This window comes from Pagrus pagrus (genome assembly GCF_965226575.1).
Source record: "Pagrus pagrus genome assembly, chromosome: 12".
NCBI classification, from domain to species: domain Eukaryota; kingdom Metazoa; phylum Chordata; class Actinopteri; order Spariformes; family Sparidae; genus Pagrus; species Pagrus pagrus.
In genome coordinates, this window is record NC_140196.1 from 26602327 (window position 1) to 26615784 (window position 13458).

The window sequence follows — 13458 nt, forward strand, 5'->3', positions numbered from 1 at the left end:
AAAATTGATGGCAAATGGAAAAGTATGCTCCACTGTTTTTGTAGTTGAGTGGCTCCCCAAGTGCCTACGGGGATAGCTGGCTAGACAGCCGGCTAACTGCCTCACTGGTCAGCTTACAGACCCCTCTATCCACCAGTCACACAGACTATACCGTATCCCATTTATTCTGTTTAATTTCTATTATTAAAGTCAATCACTGCTTTAGGTAAACTTAATAAGATAATTGTAGTACAAGGGCAGACAGGCAGGACTCCTCCTCTGCCTGGCTCTTTTCACTTGCAGTTGCCTCCCTAGCTCAGCAGCCTGCTCTTTTGCTTCTCGTTAAAGCATACAGACAGTAGCTGCTAACATTGCTCTGTCCATCTTAATGCTTTAAATCAAACGTGAACCAATAACAAAAGCCTTCACGGGGTCCCCCCTTTTTTCTCTAGTTTGCCTTAAAATAATACTTGGAAATATTACATTGAGTGGGTGACATAATGTTGATTTATATTTGTGAAAGCAGTCCTGTGATGCAGAGAAGACATATGCTTCATTATACTTAAGTGTGAACAGTCTGCTGGTAACAACATATTTATTGTTCATTTAGTAGGCAGTGTGCAGTACACACTGATTGAGTCTGTAGTAGGCATGTCAGTATGTGATTCGAGCAACTGCAGCGATGAAAAGTCAGTTAGCTACTAGCTAGCCAGTGGGCAGAAGTGCTTGACAGGAAGTGACGTACAGAAAAGCAGAAGCTGGCTGTGCTTGTCTCAGACTTTGAATTTCTGTTAAAAATAAGGTGAATAGGAGTATGAGTGCCGTTACCTATATTTTGCATATTGGAAGAAGAAACTATATAAGAAAACATTTCTTGAAATTAGGGCTGTCAAAAAGCGCGTTAATTTCCATTAATTAATTACAGATAAAATAATGCAGATTTATTAAGATTAAGATTAAGATGTTCCTTTATTGATCCCCCTTGGGAAAAATTTGCAGGTAACACAGACCAGACATTGACCTTACATCACTGAACCAGTTCCACAGCAGCTTTGTAAACATGATGGAGGCAGATAACTCAATGCTGCTGAGCTGACTGAATGGAAAAGTCCCACTCCAGCCAGCCAATGTTTCTACAAACTGCCCTGTTCTTAAAGGAGCTACGTCACTCTTAAGACACCAGAAGCCAAGCTTGGTGGATGACTTTAAAGTCCTGGATTCTACTGTAGTCCATTCCATTTTATAGACAGCTTAATTTTAAGCAAAAAATAAAGCTGTTTGTCAAAAATTATAAAACATTGTCAGGAAAGACCATAATACCAAAACACACTGGAGTGGGGCTTCAAAAAAAGCCGAGATTGAACTGTTGACAGGAGCACCGGTTTGTGCAACTTATGCAGCAAGGAACCTTCTAACCATCGAAGAACTTAAAATATCTTCTCCTTTTAAACTTTAGAATGTCCTTTTATTCATTGATTCACTCATTTACCAAAATCCATTTCCATTGAAATGTAATTAATTAGATTATTTTTTTGAATCGCTTGACAGCCCTACTTAAAGAACAATTTTTAGATAATACTAAAAGATACATACATTTTTAGACTTATCATTATACTAGTGTGACATTCATTTTATTTCTCTTTTTTTCAGAAAGTAATTTACTGAAGTTATTTCTGTGTAATTGTCAATACAGAGAGTAAAAAATCAATAAAAAGTCTAGAAACGGTTTCAGATGCACATACATTTATTCTAATGAACAAAAAAAAACATGTTTAGGGAGACACCATTACACAGGCAACGGTGCCTCAGAAATTTTCAGATTCTCAGATCATTTTTGAAGGAGCGTCACTCTTCATCAAGTCCTTTCTGAAACAAAAACAGACAGAAAATACAATAATAAATGTTTTATCATGTGTATTATTTGAGCCCTTGTGTCATATTTCACCCTTTGGGCCCCTCAATAGGAGTTTTCTAAATGTGGTAATAACAGATGCGAGAAGACAACAGAGATATCAGTGGAAAACTAGTGCCACATTGTTGAACAGTATAGAACCAAGGTGATTGGCACTGCTAGGCAACAGTTTTTTCTGCGTGGACACAGCAAAGAATCAGATGATCTCTCTTTTTTAAATGTATGTGCAGTATGTGTATGCTGACCTTTGACCCCACATCACGGCTCTTGGCACGTAGCTTGTTGACCTGAGACTCTGCAATATCAGCTCTCTCTTCAGCTTCATCAAGCTCGTGTTGAAGCTTACGGAACTTTGTAAGATTGCCGTTAGCCTGTTCTTCCTGTAGAACAGACACACCATATGTATTACACATTATATCTGCTCAGAAAATGCTTATTTTCACTGGTGAGGTGCAAGATTGGCATTTGAATTGAGCAGTACTTACAGCCTCCTCAGCAGTCCTCTTATAGGACTTGACCTTTAGCTGCAGCTTGTCCACCAAATCTTGAAGACGTGCTAGGTTTTTACGGTCTTCTTCAGTCTAAATCGTGCAAAAACAATAAAAAATGCATGTGTCTTGATTCTGAATGTAATACTCTGACCTTTAACTCTAGCCAAAGGTAATCTACAGATAATTGATAACTTTATCTCAACAACCTTGAGGTGATCATCCTGAAAGAGTGTCACATTTGTTGTGAATCTGGCCTATTTTGCCAGATTTGTGATGTGATAGTAGTTACCTGATAGGTAAGCTCCTTGATACGTCTTTCATACTTTCTTACTCCCTTTACAGCATCACTGGCCTTTTTCTGTTCGCCTTCCACCTCATTTTCAAGTTCCCTGACCTGCAGGATGAAGGATGCAGTGACAACAAAATTGAGCCAACTTGACATCGAACAGCTATTTATTTTCCATATTTAAATCATGCAAAGAGCCAAAGAGCCAACTTATACTCACCCTGGCCTCCAGCTTCTGCACCTGCTTCTTGCCTCCCTTCATGGCGATCTGTTCAGCTTCATCCAGGCGGTGCTGCAGGTCTTTGATGGTTTGCTCCATGTTCTTCTTCATACGCTCCAGGTGAGCGCTGGTGTCCTGCTCTTTCTTCAGCTCCTCTGCCATCATGGCAGCATCAGTAATGGCCTTCTTGGCCTTTTCCTCGGCATTTCTGCATTCCTGCACTGCTTCCTCCACTTCAGTCTGGAGCTGGGATGTATCAGCTTCCAGCTTCTTCTTTTGGTTTAACAGGCTAGTATTCTAGTTTGACATAAATAGAGAAGAACTGTAATTGTAAAAAATGTTAATCCAAAACAAACATGCCAGAATTTATCGATAATTACTGCATCTTACCTGTGAGTGCAGTAGCTGCACCCTCTCACTAACATCCATCAGCTCTTGCTCAGCAAGTTTGCGACTTCTCTCAGTTTGTTCCACAGCTGTCCTGAGCTCCTCCACTTCAGCCTGAAGCAGGTTGTTGCGCCTTTCAACGATGGCAATGTTTTCCTTCAAATCATCATTGGCTCGCAGAGAGTCATCAAGCTGGAGCTGAGCATCCTGAGGAAGAGTGCGATATTTTTTTGTAAATCAGGTTAAATCAATTGATGATATACATCAAAGGTGTCCTTTTTTGATAAAGTACATACCTTCAGATGTGCATGAACAGATTTAAGTTGTTTCTGGGCCTCAGCTGCCTGCCTGTTGGCCTGGCTGAGCTGGATCTCCATCTCATTGAGGTCTCCCTCCATCTTCTTTTTCAGACGCAGAGCCTCATTCCTGCTGCGAGTCTCAGCTTCAAGAGAGCTCTGAAGAGTGTCCACAATTCGCTGTTGGTTTCTCTTCGTTTGCTCCATCTCTTCATCTTTCTCAGCCAGCTTGCGCTCAATTTCAGCCTTAACCTGGTTGAACTCAAGCTGAACTCTGAGAATCTTCCCTTCCTCATGTTCCAGTGAGGCCTATCATGAAGATTGGAAATCAAATAGATAGCTAGTTATTTCCACATAACAAAAGCAGAGTCCAGCATCCGAACATTCAACATACCTCTGCTTCCTCCAGGGCTTGTTGTATCTCAGACTTCTCCTGCTCCAACTGTTTTCGAATCTTCTCAAGCTCATGAATGCTCTTTCCACCCTCACCAATTTGCTCAGTGAGGTCAGAAATTTCCTCTGAGGAACAAAAAGGGCAACATTATCAATGGTTTAGTCAGTAGAGCAAATTCTGCAGTATACTGTAAAGCTGGTGTTACCCTTACCCTGCAGATTCTTATTCTCTCTCTTCATGGTCTCCAGATGTTCCAGAGATTCTTCATAGGAATTCTTCAGTTTGAAGAGCTCAGTGCCCAGAGACCTGGCTTCTTTCTGAGAACTTTCCAGCTCTGTTTGAGACTCCTCATACTTCTGTTTCCATTCTGACAGAATCTAAGAAACAGTTTACATTTTATATCAAGTATCTGATCTATATCTAAGAGATGAAAATCACCTTACAGTCTGCATTTTAAATCCAACCTTGTCAAAGTTTCTTTGCCTCTTGTCCAGAGCAGCAGCAGCAGCATTAGACCTCTCCACATCCACCATGAGATCTTCAATCTCATTCTGCAGCCTGTGTTTGGTCTTTTCCAGAGAGGAACATTTAGCGTTCACAGCTTCAACAGCCTCCTCAGCATCCTGCAGACGCTGAGCCAGCTTCTTTCTGGATTTTGAGTAAGAATTATTATACTTTTGTTATTTTATTGTTATGATTTACAGTGAATTTATGAGGGTTTATTGCTTTTAAACTATGCAGTGTTGTTTGAACCAAAACATATTTTACTCACTTTGCCTTGAAATTGTGGCTAACTACAGAAGGATTTATGTACATTCAGGTCCAGTTGGCAGCTGCTATATTTTTCCAAATACGCTAGAAGAATAGTGAAGGTCTGACTTTCACTGCAGTTATACTGTCTTCTAATGACATGCAAAAAGCCTAGTGCATGGCTGATTATCCTGGGGACTATTATGGGTGCTTATTTAGCTTAAATGGGCTGTATTCACAGTATTTATTTGAATGAATGTGCACTGACAATGAGCTACATCAAATGGAAAGGAAAGACAACATATGTCAGGAAGCTGGTGATGTTCCTGTGGTACTTCTTCTCCCTGTCACAAAAGCTGCCTTTTTGTTGTAGTTTTTTTTACTCAATCTGACCCTTTGTTCCAGCCCCCAACCACTTATCACTTCCCTCAGGCTCATGCATTTCTAAGGAGCTTTCAGACCTGCCTTTCACGACCTGTCCACCAAGTGCCCTCTGACTTTTCTGCCAATTCTGGTCATCTGACTCCCACATCCACCTGCTTACTTGCTCTCATTCCCAATATCCCCACCTGATGACACATCTGGCTCATCTCATCATTCCTTCAGTTTATGTAACCAGCAGACCAGCCCATTCACCTGGCCAGTTTGTCATGTTGGGCATTTGCATTTGAGCCACCTATACCTGTTCCTGTTCTTGTCTTTGTGTTTTTTTGCCTGATATCTGCTACTGCTGCTGCTGTTTTGACCCGCTACCTTTTTATGACCTGCCAGCATTGCCCCAATAGATTTGTTGTAGATCCCTTGGCAGTTTACCCATATGGCCATTCTAGGCTGCTACTGTCTAAATGTACAAGTATTTCAAAAGGGTGGTGTTAAAACCATGTTTATTTGAAAAGCTGTAGGAGATTTGTGCAGCTTGCACAAACAGCAATCACATTTATTTTCTTTTGTTAACTGTTTTTTGAAGACTTTATCTTACCTCATATTTTAGATTCAAGTTCTCTATATTGGACTCACTTTGCCTCCTCCAGTTCCTCGGTTCTCTGGATGGCATCAGTTTCATACTTAGTTCTCCACTGAGCCACCTCAGAGTTGGCCTTGGACATGCTGCGCTGCAGATCAGTCTTTGCCTCCTGCTCCTCCTCATACTGCTCCCTGAGCAGGTCACAGTCATGACGAGCAGACTGCACTGCATGGGCTAATGCATTCTTGGCCTGAAATGAAAGCATATCTCAATGCCTCTCATGTGTCAACATTTCATCTGCACTTAATGAGCATCTCATTGGAATGTGTTTGCTACCTTGACTTCCTCCTCCAGTTGTCTCTTAAGGTCCTCAATTTGTTGAGTGTAGGATTGTTTTCCTCTGGTGAGTTGAGACACCAGAGAATCCTTTTCCTCAAGCTGTCTTGTAAGTTCACCTAGTTTTGATAAAAGAATAAAAATAAAATGTATGTATGTCCCAAAAAAAGAATACTTTTCAAATCAAATGCATACCATTCTCAGTTTGAAGCTTTGCTTTCTGCATGGTGAAGTCATTGATGGTACGCTGTCCCTCCTCCGACTTTGTTTTATATTCATTCATGTGGTCTTCCAGAGACCTGCACATTTTCTCCAAATTATTCTGAAAACAAATCATCAACAATAGCACATAAACTACTTTACTAATAGAAAAACATGCTTATACAGTTTATTTAAGTAACTTTTAAGTTATTTTTTAGTTGAAGTATTTTACCTTAGCTTTCACAATATGTTCCATATTGGAGACAACATCATCCAGCTCCAGTCTGAGCTCACTCTTCTCCTTCTCCAGTTTCTGTTTAACTCTCTGCAGGTTGTCAATCTGCTCTCCCAGGTCAGCAACACTGTCAGCTTGTTTCTTCCTGAGTGTTGCAGAGGTGGCTTCATGCTGCAGAGTGGCCTCTTCAAGGTCTCTGCGAAGTTTCTGGAACTCAGCCTCCCTCTTCTTGTTCATCTCAATCTGAGCAGATGTTGCTCCACCAGCCTCCTCCAGCCTTTCACTGATCTCCTCCAGCTCTCTGGCCAAGTCTGCTCTCTGCTTCTCCACCTTGGCTCGAGCAGCTCGCTCTGCTTCCAGCTCTTCCTCCAGCTCTTCAATGCGGGCCTATGAAATAAAAGTGAATTTTTGCATTAAATACCTACAGGTTGTTGTATTAACTAAATATCACATCCCTACTTCTTCATTTTATTTTTATTACCTGCAACTCCTTCAGTTTTTTCTGGAGCTGGGCACTCATTGCTTGTTCATCTTCTATTTTGCCATTGAGTTGGCTGATTTCAAAATCTTTTCTGTGGATAGAAAGATGTGAAATGTACCAACTGACACAAAGTTTTGAAAACATGTGCTTTTACCGGAGCAGGTATAATTTTACTTTTTCAGCCTCTCTTCAAGTTGCTGCTTGTCATTTTCCAGGTCCATGATACTCTCTTGAGCTAACTTTAGGTCTCCCTCAAGCTTCCGCTTTGCTCGCTCAAGGTCCATACGCACTTTCTTCTCTTGCTCGAGAGATCCTTCAAGCTGTAGTGGGTGTGATTAACAGCATTTCAGTTGACTTTATTATATACGTTAAATATAATATTAAATATATGTTGTATTTATATTGAATATTGAATTTCTCAATTATTTTTAAAACATGCAAACACACTCTCATTTGCTATGTTCTTACATCATCCACTTGCTGCTCCAGCTTCGCCTTGGCCTTGGTCAGAGAGTTGACTTTGTCTTCTTCACTCTGCAGATCATCCAGTGTTTGCTGATGAGCTTCCTGTAAGGCCTTCTTTTCCTTGGTCAACTTGGCAATGATTTCTTCCAAAGCTGCCAACTCTTCAGTCAGGTTCTTAACCTATGGCCAGCAGAGGTTTTTTTTTATTAAGGACAAAGGGTCATTGGGACACATGGAGTGATTGCACAGTATTTTGTGTTTTGTTACCTTGTTCTCTGTGGCATGCTTCTCTTTCTCCACTTTAGCCAGAGTTAACTCTAAGTCATCAATGTCTTTCTTTAACTCAGAGCACTCATCCTCCAGCTTCCTCTTCTTAGCAGTTAGTTCAGCATTCATCTCCTCCTCGTCCTCCAGTCTTTCTGTCAGCTCTTTGGATTTTGCCTCCATCTGAATTTTGTTTTTGATCAGCCCTTCACATCTTTCTTCAGCATCTGCAAGATTATCTTGCTCCTAAATTGAAATGGTCAATAATTTGATAACATATCATCATCAGCAATATACAGGATTCATGTCTCTGTTATTTATATATATTCATACAGAATGTACTTTAATTTTACGACATTAAAATAACAATGCTTAGACTTGCAGCCTGGACTTGGAGCTGTAGATCATTCTTCTCTTGGAGCAGAGTGACCATTTTTTCTTCTAGTTCCTTCCTGCGGGCTTCAGATTTTGCATAAGCCTCTTTAAGCTTCAGGAATTCTTCCTTCATGTTGGCCATCTCCTTCTCAGTTTCAGCTGACTTTAATAGAGGTTTAATCTTGAAATACATCTTCATCCAGGGCCAATTCTTGACCCCCATGAAGGCACGGATGTTCCACTGGATCACTAGTAGTGCATCCCTGTGGGTATTGATTGATAAAGATATTGACTCAAGTAATACAAGTATGTATTTCCTAGACACTAAGTCTGTATTTTGAGTCCATTTCATTCATGTACTCTGCTTGTTATTTAATGCACATGTTGAATCTTTATCTCCTACTGTATGCCTCAGGCATTAGTTAATGCATGTACCTGCGTTCAACAATCTTCTGGAATTCAATTCTTGCCAAAACACCTCTTGACCTCGCCTGGATCCTAGTCATGATTAGAGCCAAACGGTCATCTCGCATCTCCTCCAGGAGACCAAGCAGCCCAGCTTTAAAGAATACCTGATTTTCGACAACAGTTTAGATCAACATTTGCAAGCACAACACACACAGGCTGAAGGCAGGTGTGATTGTGTATGTTAAAGACACACATTTGTGTGAACTGTCACAAAGATATTGTGAATGAAAGCAGGATTAGATGAGCAAATTGATATCCAGCATTTTTTCTGTACTTAAAGAATTGTTGTCAATAGAAAACCACAACAACCAAAAGTACACTTTCACCCTGTGCAGTTCCTTATCACACTGAGGCAGAAATGTATTTGCTTTATACTGTATACATTACATGTATTTCACCAATACTTACCTTGGTGTGCCCCAGTCTGTACTGGTTATGGTCTAAATCCAAGGAGCCCAAAAGCTTCTCTGCAGCTTTTTTGTTATCAATGAACTGTCCCTCAGGGATAGCACTTGGGTTCAAAATTCGGTATCTTTGTAAAAAAGATAAGAAATGATTTTAGTTTCATGTTACATAAAAAAGCAAACTCAAAAAATTTAAAATAAATAAATAAAAATCAGTGGACAAACATATCAAATGTATGCAGGGCATGAAGACTTACTGAATGGTGTGGTCAATATCAAAATGATGTGAATCATATGCTATGGCCTTCAAAGTTATCAGATCTAGACCCAATTTAACACCTTGGAGATTTTGGAACAACATGTTAGACGGTGGTCTTCATTGTCAAACTCTAAATGAGGGCATGTCTTGTTGCAGAATGGTGTCCATCCCATCAGCACAGTGGCCGGAACTTGGACAATCTAAGACAAGCCAACTTGAACCTGCTTTGGCCAGCTATGGTTGCCCCAGTCTTGGAGACTTGATGTATTTTCCTCTAATTTGTCACCCATCTGTATCTGACAGAGTCAATCGTTTGTTCCCATTGTTAGTTTCAAATGTGTGTTTTTTTCATCAAATGCAAACCTTTGTTTAAAATCTCCATAGAGGATCCTGTTGGGGAAGCCCTTCCTGCAGATCCTGATGCCTTCCAGCACACCGTTACAGCGCAGCTGGTGCATCACCAGAGGGTTCTCCATGGCCCCAGGAGTCTTGGTCTCATTGGGGATGATGCAGCGTACAAAGTGAGGGTGAGTAGACCTCAAGTTGGTCATCAGCTTGTTCAGGTTCTCCTGTGAGTGCACCCCAGATAACAGAATTGGTTGCCATTTGCCATTGTCATTGAGTGTACCATTATCAGTATAAACAGCATGATGACATATGGTTGAGGACATTGTCTTAAGTCTGAGAAGAACCTTTCAATTCGCTATGTGTCACACACTTTAAATTATATTGATCTCACCCTATGTAAGGCTGATACAGTTTGGAATGATGAGCCTTTCTTCTTTTTTTCTTTGCCCTTCCCACCAGACTCTTGAACTAAATAAAATATGAATCATTAGACTTTCAAAAGAAACCGTGTACCGTTTTTTAAAAAACAATTCTACATGTTACATTGATAATCCTTTCAAACTAAGATTCTAGCCCCTTTCTAAATACAAACCTGAATCAGCTCCAGCATAATTTGCAAAAAGGATACCCAAGAGCTTGAGATTAGACTTCTGGTATAGTCCTACAACAGTCTCATTCAGAGGATCCTTGTTCTTCACCAGCCAGTTGTTGATATTGTAATCAACAGTTCCAGCGTAGTGCATCAGGGCAAAATGGGCCTCTGGTTTCCCTTTGACAATTCTGGGCTTCTGGAAGTTGGCAGATTTTCCCAGATGGTTGTCATAGAGTTTAGCTTTAAAGGTGGCATCAGAGGCTTTTGGGAACATGCACTCCTCCTCAAGGATGGACATGATACCCATGGGCTGTAAGGTCATCATAGTATAAAGACAAATGTCATGGCACTGTTTTAAAAATTAAATGAACAATGCAGTAACATAATTAAATGACAGTAATACAGTAGTTTTAAGTACTTTACCTTTTCAATCAAGTCAATACAGGCCTGCAAGTCCATACCAAAATCTATAAAAGTCCATTCAATGCCCTCTTTCTTGTACTCTTCCTGCTCCAGCACAAACATGTGGTGGTTGAAAAACTGTTGCAGTTTTTCATTGGTGAAGTTGATGCAAAGCTGCTCAAATGTGTTGAACTGTAATAAAATGGTGGACAGTACAACCAGGCTTAATAATTTCACCTTAAACAAAGACTACTTCATTGAGATTGTGTGTTATTTTTAAACTCACTTCAAAGATCTCAAATCCAGCAATGTCTAGTACACCGATGAAGTACTGCCGGGGCTGCTTGGTGTCGAGGGATTGGTTAATTCTCACCACCATCCATAGAAACATCCTCTCATACACTGACTTAGACAGTGCACCAATAGCATAGTTCACCTAACAAGAAAATCCAAATAAACATCTTAGTAAATCTTACTACACTTATTTTAAACTTGAACATCAATACAAAAAATCTCTATCTCTTACCTGAGCGACGTTTTGTCCCTTGGTGACCCACTCATTTCCTACTTTGACTCTTGGGTGACAGAGCCCTTTGATGAGGTCAGCAGAATTCAGCCCCATCAGATATGCAACTTTGTCAGCATCTGTTGACATTGTGGTATTTATTCATCAGTGTCATCACTACCTTTCAATGTCAGTGTCATTCCTATATCCCTGATTCCTTTAGCTGTATTTTCCTTTTTTTTTTTTGTAATCAAAAACCATCTCTCACCTTCAGTGCCATCTGCCTCTGCTTGCTCCTCTCGCTGCTTCTGCTTAAACTTCATGTTACCATGATGCATGATGGCACCAGTCAGCTTGTAAATGCCGTTCTTCTCCTCTTGAGTGAAGCCAAGAACATCAAAGGCATCCTGGGAAAAAAAGCTCAAAATGCATTTTTGGTATTATGAAAATTGATTTATACTGACTGGGATTTGAAGATTCAGCTCACATCAGTGGCCATCAGCTCTTCAGAATCATTGATGGAGGCTACCGTTGTCTGTCCTTGGGAGATGAAGCCGTAGTCATAGGGGTTGTTGGTGATAAGCAACATTTCTAAGGAAGGAGTGAAAAAAATGTGTTTCAAAATAACCCACTGTGTTCAAATACAGTAATAACTCTCGGTGTTGATGGCTCTTGAGAAATAAAGCATTTATGACAGATATATACCCAGAAGCTCAGGCTTTTGCTGAGACAAGATCTGGTAAAAAATGTGGTAGTCCCTCTCAGCTTTGAGCTGGTAAGTCACACGAGACTTTTCCAAAAGGTCTGTAAGAGAAATGGGCTGTTATTGTGGTAAACTGATAAGTTGACAGGTGATACCTTTAAATGTGTTACATAAACCTTGTTACTTACAAGTTTCAATATCAGCAGAGGCCAGCTTTCCTCGGTTATCAAAATGAATGCGGATAAATTTACCCTAAGAGGAAGAGAGCTGCTCATGTTAGTTCAGTTGATTCACTTCACTTTAGAAATTACCATTTGCAATTCCACAGACACTCACAAATCTGGAGGAGTTGTCATTCCTGATGGTCTTGGCATTGCCAAAGGCCTCCAGAGCAGGGTTAGCCTGAATGATTTGATCCTCCAGGGTACCCTGATTTTGTTAAATACAGACACAACTGCAGGTTCAGTGCCGAGTATATACGATTAAAACTGCGTAGTGAAGAAGTAAAGCAGTGTAATTGCGCTTTGTAAAATATTCAGAAATATATTCTGTAATACAGACCTTCTTCTCAGCAGCTGGATCTTTCTTTCCGGTTGGGGCAGCTGCGATACTGGCAAAGTACTGAATGACACGCTTGGTGTTGACAGTCTTTCCAGCACCGGATTCTCCACTGAGCAGAAGAAAGACAGAGATTTGTAGGCCAAGACCTATAACCCGTAGATACTGAAGAAGTTTTTGTTGGCTGTGACTTACGTGATAAGGATTGACTGGTTTTCTCTATCTGTCATGGAGAGTGATTTTTCAAATTATCAGTAAAAAATATGGAATATCAGAATTAAATATTTAAACGAGATGAAGGTTAAAATAGATTATTTACCTGACAGCATGTACTGGTAGGCATTGTCAGAGATGGAGAAGATATGAGGAGGAGCTTCACTCCTCTTCTTTCCTCTATAGGCAACAACCACTTCCTGGTTGTAGACTGGCAGCCCCTTGTAGGGGTTGACAGTCACACAGAACAGCCCCGAGTAGGTCTGCATGGTAAGAGGAGTACAGATAATAGGATGATAACATCATGTGTTTCTTAGTCATAAGCATGTTGCTTATTAACATGTGCTTTATCAATGTCGATAGGGTTTTATGCACACATTTTATTGCCTTACATAGATCATCCATGCTGCATAACGCTCTTTGAGATTAAACAGCACAGCGGGCTCATGGAGGAAGGTGAACATCGCCATGTCTTCAATTTTATCAAACTTTGGTGGATTTTGAGGATGTACATCACACTCCTTCACTGTGACAGACTACGGAAAAAAATTACACATTTTACAGTCACACTTGACCAATTTAACCAAATGCCCCAGTAGAAACATGTACATTGGTGCTCTCCTGCAAGTCCTACAATTAATTTACCTTTCCAAATTCAGTGTCAGCTGTGACTTTGTCACCATCACGACTGGTAATGGTAGCTTTGACATACTCAACCTCCGGGTCAGGAACAAAGCACTCCTTCTTCATGTCGAAGGGACGGGTTTGGGCTTCTAAACGCTCCCTATCCGACTTTCTCAGAAAAGAAGCAGCACCCCCAAACTCTGCCATGGCAGCATCGCCCATTTTTCAACCTGTTATGGTTTTACAAACGGTGAGCTATTAATGATGATCAGATATAGATATCAGAATTATTTTGAATACACTTTTGTCACCACTTTTCATGCATTACATTAGCATTAGCAGTGTT

At 40.4% G+C, this 13458-nt stretch overlaps 1 protein-coding gene and 1 long non-coding RNA gene across 9 annotated transcripts in view; one reads left to right on the plus strand and one right to left on the minus strand.

The window, feature by feature from the left end:
- The window catches only part of LOC311266627, a 99346-nt gene that overhangs the window by 43910 nt on the left and 41978 nt on the right, over positions 1-13458 (plus strand). For 6 of the 8 annotated variants that reach the window (XR_014623745.1, XR_014623746.1, XR_014623747.1 and 3 more), the window contains 2 exons: positions 9324-9431; positions 9552-9694. This is a non-coding gene — a long non-coding RNA (uncharacterized lncRNA). The remainder of the gene's footprint in view (positions 1-9323; positions 9432-9551; positions 9695-13458) is intronic. The other 2 variants (XR_014623749.1, XR_014623750.1) reach the window with 2 other exon arrangements.
- Positions 1712-12973, minus strand: LOC311266624 (myosin-7-like). The gene is made up of 36 exons (XM_084369055.1): positions 12881-12973; positions 12595-12751; positions 12471-12498; positions 12279-12387; positions 12054-12146; positions 11906-11969; positions 11720-11818; positions 11502-11605; positions 11283-11421; positions 11036-11154; positions 10796-10945; positions 10531-10701; positions 10108-10417; positions 9907-9977; positions 9531-9736; positions 8913-9036; positions 8472-8608; positions 8044-8299; positions 7665-7907; positions 7401-7577; positions 7107-7252; positions 6933-7023; positions 6449-6838; positions 6211-6337; positions 6016-6134; positions 5733-5929; positions 4430-4613; positions 4177-4342; positions 3966-4090; positions 3572-3880; positions 3279-3482; positions 2889-3185; positions 2672-2776; positions 2377-2472; positions 2137-2271; positions 1712-1845 (listed from the first exon to the last, which is right to left on the minus strand). Exons 1-36 carry the CDS (start codon positions 12956-12958, stop codon positions 1825-1827), a joined length of 5547 nt encoding a protein of 1848 aa, XP_084225181.1. The 5' UTR covers positions 12959-12973; the 3' UTR covers positions 1712-1824.

Coding starts and splice junctions, on each gene's coding strand:
- LOC311266624 (XM_084369055.1), bottom strand. CDS start 12,958: ATGGCGATGTTCACCTTCCTCCATGAGCCCGCTGTGCTGTTTAATCTC. Junction 11,819..11,905: donor CTCTGCTGATATTGAAACTT/GTAAGTAACAAG, acceptor TTTCTCTTACAG/ACCTTTTGGAAAAGTCTCGT. Junction 10,946..11,035: donor AGGGACAAAACGTCGCTCAG/GTAAGAGATAGA, acceptor TTTTCTTGTTAG/GTGAACTATGCTATTGGTGC.